General features: G+C 39.2%; 1 protein-coding gene across 1 annotated transcript in view; it reads right to left on the bottom strand.

The window, feature by feature from the left end:
* Nucleotides 1-344: 344 nt before the first annotated feature.
* Nucleotides 345-6,000, bottom strand: part of SHCBP1 (SHC binding and spindle associated 1) — a 30,026-nt gene continuing 24,370 nt past the window's right edge. The window contains exons 11-13 of the mRNA XM_047712212.1: nucleotides 3,023-3,109; nucleotides 2,493-2,634; nucleotides 345-920 (exon numbers count right to left, since the gene is read on the bottom strand). Coding sequence (XP_047568168.1) covers nucleotides 595-920; nucleotides 2,493-2,634; nucleotides 3,023-3,109 — 555 coding nt within the window. The 3' untranslated portion in view covers nucleotides 345-594. The remainder of the gene's footprint in view (nucleotides 921-2,492; nucleotides 2,635-3,022; nucleotides 3,110-6,000) is intronic.

The raw sequence follows: 6,000 nt of genomic DNA, 5'->3' as shown, positions 1-6,000 counted from the left end.
ACCTGCCGTGCTATCTATTACTGTTTTAATGATTACACAGTTCAACATAAAAATGCACCCCACTCAGATTCTCAATAATAAGTCTGATTATGCAGATAACATCCCAATCATAAAAGCTTTTATTTTAAGACAAGTATTATGCAAATGCGGCATGGAAATCAGACTTGCTATAATTTGGGGAAAAGACAAGTGTAAGAACACTGCACATTTGATACTTACTGCATTTCTGGGCACTCATCTTGCATCCCCTGACTTTCTTCCTCATCTTTGAAGTGCTAGGTTAAAAAGTGTATTTACACTAGGAAGTTACTGACAGGCTTAATAATATGACAGAATGACATGTATGAAAGCAAGACTTTCTAGATAATTAATCTTTAAGTATTTTCTATATTATATGTTTTCATGACCCTCCTTATATAGAGGGAATGTTTCATGTGCAACATCTGCAATAGAAATAGATGTACATTTCACTCAAACCCAATCAAATTTATCAAATATAAAATATAGACATGAAGCAAACTATGATAGCAGCAGTGATTTTCGGGGCAGCATGTACAAAATCCAATATTTTGCTATCTATTTACATCATGGTGGTCAGAAAAGAAATGTGCCAAAACTCCCTTTCCCGTTCCACTTGAACTGGTTCCCCACAATTGAAACAAACATCTCCTGTGACATTAAGTTGTCATCAGCTTGCGTGATCCCCAGTTCACTCAACCTCTTCTTCTTCATCTGGCCCTTCTGTGTGGAGGCAGCAACTAGTTCATTTACAATTTCACAGTTGCCTTCGACTTGCTCAGAAAGGCTGGATCTTGCATAAAGCTCCATTTTGCCAGTTGCACACTGAATCAGCTCTTCTAGATCCACCCTTTCCGCTGTGCCTGCCTCCTCACTTGTCGGAGTTTTAAGTGCTCTATCTTCTGGAGAAACAAACAGATTATAACAAATAAAGTTAAATGTACAAAATAACACAATGAAAAATATATATATATTTCTACATTCTATTAGAGCTTTCAAGTTTTTTTCTGCCAAGGACTCCTGCTATCATCCAACTGGATTCTATAAGCTCTTTGCCATCAGTATCTCAATGAACAGCTGTCTTACCCTTTGTACCAAGGCTTTCTGACCCTCATACAGGACTACCAATTTTGAATTCTTTTCTCTTTATATCCTAGACACTCATTCACTCAACAGACCTTGTCTGGGTATTTACCACCCACAAAGCCTGATGTTAGGAGCCAAATGCAAAGATTAATAAGACAGTGCCACTCTTCCTAAAGGAACTCCCACTCTAGCAGCTAACGCCAGCGCCATCAGCGTTTATTGAGGAGCAGAATTCTAGATGGTCCTGATGCCCAAACCCCAGTGTTACTCTCATGATTGTTAAATGGCAAACTGGTTTTGCAAATGTAATTAAGGTTACTAATCAGCTGATTTTAAGATGGTAATTCAGGTGTCCCTAACCTAACCATATGGACTCTAAAAGGAGGGTTTTCTCTGGCTAGATGAAGAAGAGGAAAGCAGGAAGAAATTCAAAACCTGAGGGAGATTTGAAGCACAAGCAAAATTTGCTTTGAGGGAGGGTTTCTTAAGGAAGGTTGCTGAGACAGAGAGGTTATGAGGCAAGCACCTGAGAGCAGCCTCTTTAGAAGCTGAGAACAATCCCCGGCCAGTAGAAAAAAATGGAGAGACCTCACTCCTACAACCTCGAGGAAATGGATTCTGCCAATGATATGAATGAGCTCAGAAGCAGATCTTCCCCCCAGAGCTCTCAGATAAAAGCTCATTCACCTCAATTTCACCTTCTGAGATCCTAAGTACATAATGCACCCAAGCCCACCTGGACTTCTGACCCACAGAACTGTGGGAAGAAAAAGAACTCAGAGAAAACTGAAGTGGGTCCGAAAGGCTGACAAGGACTACTTTCCTCCCCCCATGCCAGTGCTTAATCCCTCTGACTGAGATTTCATAGTAATCTGGGTCATGGCTTGAAACTCATGAATTTCCTACTGAATTAGCTCAGCTTTGTCGCCAAGAAAAACAGCTGACAGGGAGGCATTATTTCTGCCAATAAAAAAATAGAGATAAACTCCATGATCTCCTCCAGGAAATGCAGGCTTCAAGCTGGCACACGCACTTCTCTGCCTCCATCCTTAACAAATGCCGGTGGGAGCTACTCCTGCTGTCATGTGCCCAGCTTTATTCCAGAAATGTACAGAAAGCCAAGCATGATAAGGGAACTGGGCAACCAAAGAAACCACACACCAGGGTTTTGAATGAATAGGTGAACTAGTTGACCTTGAAAGTTTCTTCACCCTGAGAGTCTATAATGTAACAGCTCCCCTAAGCTTCTCTATCTCCATTTCCAAGCATATGCAAGTTATCTTTGTTAAGGAGGAGAAGAAGACTAAGATCCTAAATCAAAGTTTAGTGCTGAAATAAAATAAACTAGATCTGGTTTTTATTTTAAAAAATCACTAAGTATAGCATACCTTTAGTTTCATCTTGGACATTTTCCTGCAGGTCAGAGAAGATTATAGGTTTCACCAAGACAACACCATAACCTTCATTATTATGTATGACATTATTCACCATGGATATTTTGGGAATGTCATAATGCTCATCTAAGAAGTCCTGTGATATTGAAAACAAATGTTTTAAGGAACTGTCATATTCAACACACCTGATTTTAAAAATCTTCTCACTTTTTTTGGGCTATTCTAAAAATAAAGGTGAGAGCTACACTTATTAATAAGTGGTAGCACAGTCTGTCTGTAAAGTCTGAGTGACACAGCATTCCTCTGTCATTTCTACAGACCTATAGACATCAAGGTATTCTCACAAAGACCCTCAGTCACCAACTATCAACATCAAAATAATTATTAAGATATATATACTGTTTGTGCTTTTCAAAAACAGAAAACAATAGAACTCAACATGGGAATTTAATGAAACATAATTATTTCTTAAATGAAACCATTCCAACTCTTTAGAAAGAGGGTGTTTTAGCAGGTACACTCACCTTAATGAGTATCCCTTCCTTGCAGTGATGGATTTCATTGTCAATCAAGGTGCACTTACTTCCAGGATATATTTCTATACCAGCACCCTACAAGTTACATTTTAAGGTATCACAATCAGTTTTTTAAAGGCAGGACTACAAGACAGGACTATTACAATCACTTCTTAAAACTTAACATGGTGTAAATATAAAGTGTTTTACAGAAAGCTTATTAGATATTTCTAATCAACATTTCCATTTGTTCCATTTCCAGAAAGTTGTCTATCATTTATCACTTTCAAAAACCATACACAGAAACACACACAAAACACTGGCTAAGATTATCAACACCTGATTACTGTCCCACTCCCTTTCATTCTGGACAAGTCAGTTTTCTGATTCTGCCAAAGAAAAAGAACAAATTATTTAACAATTTTGCACTTATTTAACGTGAACATCCTCTCTGAGAGAGTCAATTAGTTGGAGAACAGTATGAGTCTAGTAAAATATTGTAATGTAAGGATAGAAAAAAGACCCATTATTTTTAAAAACACCTTAGTTTTAAAATATTCCATTGTAACTTAAAAATCACTTCTATGAGCTAAACAATTAATGGACTCCACTACTACACACATTAAAATTAGCAGCCAATTCAAGAGTCTCATTTATATGAAGTAACCAGAAAGATCCATGCATGGCCCAGCCCTTTCACACTGTGCCTTGGGACCACATGGTACCAATTAGTAAGAAGTAATATTACTTCTATTACCAAGAAGTAATAGTAACAGGAAGAATTTATTTCCTGAAGTTATACTAAGCACTTTGGGAAGTAAAAATCATTTATTCAGGGGTGCCTGGGTGGCTCAGTGGGTTAAAGCCTCTGCCTTCGGCTCAGGTCATGATCCCAGGGTCCTGGGATCGAGCCCCGCATCGGGCTCTCTGCTCAGCAGAGAGTCTGCTTCCTCCTATCTCTCTCTGCCTGCTTCTCTGCCTACTTGTGATCTCTGTCAAATAAATAAATAAAATCTTTAAAAAAAAATCATTTATTCAAACCTCTTCTATAGTTATTTAAGAAATAATTTTTTGGAATAATTTCATACACAATATCAGATATGAAGAAGAGTTGTTATTAACCATTTATAATGCATCTATTGCATGTATATTGAGTTGTTTTTCTAAGAGTAATATATGCCATGAGAAAACATTTATTATTAATTCCCCTCTTGGAGATACAAGAACATATATGCCCACATGGCCCACGTCACAACAGTCTAATTCTCTATTAGGTAAAAGATCTGCTAATTGGGCTTTCTTCCCCAAACTTGAGGGTGAAGAATTTGGCAATCCATTAACACCAGACACAGACCAGAAAGGCCCCCTGAAAAGCTTGCTCTCTCTAGCCAGAGGACCAGGCAGCCTAGACAGACAGAAAACTTTCAGACAGTTATAGCTCTATGCCAGCCAAATAGCAAAGATAAAAACAGTGGCCCATCCCTATGCATGCTGGCAAATGCCAAGAGGAGACAATAGACTTCCACCTTCTCAAGGCTGGTGCCTAGTGGCACCCCAACTCTCCCAATGGTGTGGTGTCAGAGAAGGCCAAGCAAGAAGCCAGGATTTGCATCCCACCAGCCAGTAACAAGGCCCTACCAGCATCAGTGGAGACTACACACTCCCATCCAACAGTAACAAAGTGCCACTCCCCCTCCCCACTAGAGTGATATCAGAGCAGGCCATGTAGAAAGTCTGGACTTCCACCATTGCCCAGTGATAACAAGGCTACTGCTGTGGGGCACAGTGTCAGCAGACACCATGTGAGAAACCAGAATTTCCACCCTCTCCCAGCAGTATCAGCTCCCGCATTCAAACTGGGTATCAGTGGAGGCTAAATGGAAAACCTAGACTTACAAGTTCCTCCACCTGGCAGTAACAAGGCACTAACCTCCACTCCACCGTTTCCTATAGTGTCCAAAGCTAAAACAGAAGATCCAGGTTCTCATAATACAATACAAGATGTCCAGGTTTCATCTGAAAATCACTCACCATACCAAAAGTTAGGAAGATGTCAAACTGAATAAGATGGTCAACAGATGCCAAAACCACGATGTCCAGACATGTTAGAATCACAATGATTTTAGAGCAGCCATGCTAAAAAATGCTTAATGAGCAATTATGAACATACTTTAAAAAAAATGAAAAATGAAAGGCACATACAGAAATAGAGAGCCTCAGCAAAGAAACAGAAGATATAAAGGACCAAATGGAAATTTCAGAACTCAAAAATAACTGAAATTAAAAGCTCCATGAATGGGTTCACTGGCAGAAAGGAAAAGACAGAGCAAAGAATCAGTGAACTGGGAAGACAGAACAACAGAAATTACCCAATCTGAACAGAGAGAAAATGCACTGAAAAGGAAAAGTGAATAGAGCCTTAGGGACCTGTGGGACTATAACAAACTACCAATATCAAGAATGAATTGAGATAGCAGCACTGACCCTGCAGAAATCAAAAGATTAAAGGAATACTACAAATAACTCGAAATATGTTAATTTGACAACTTAACAGAAGAGCTGTCACCTGCCTCCCCAGGCTGGTGTGAGGCCTAATGGGCTGGGTGGGAGGTGGTACATATGACACCTGTTACACCAGCGGCCACTGCCGCCACTGCCACCAGACAGGAAAGCCCTTCACCCACTGACCTGATGCCCACTCATAGGAGCTCTGTAGCCTATGAACATATCTGTTAATTCGCCTCATACAGAATAGGTCATTTTAACAGCCCTATAACTACTAAGGAAACTGAATTCAAAATTTTAAAACTGCAATAAAGAAATCTTCAGGTCCAGATGATTTCACTGGAAAAATCTACCAAACATTTAAAGAATTAATGCAAGCTAGTGCCAAATTTGTTTTATGAAACTAATATCCTGATACCAAAATTTGACAAAGATAGTGCAAATAAAGAAAACTTCAATATCCCTCATGAATACAGATGTAA

Source organism: Lutra lutra, chromosome 17 (genome assembly GCF_902655055.1).
Source record: "Lutra lutra chromosome 17, mLutLut1.2, whole genome shotgun sequence".
In the NCBI taxonomy this organism is placed as follows: Eukaryota; Metazoa; Chordata; class Mammalia; order Carnivora; family Mustelidae; genus Lutra; species Lutra lutra.
The sequence above is the reverse complement of the archived record's forward strand: the minus strand, read 5'-3'. Positions and strand labels throughout refer to the sequence as shown.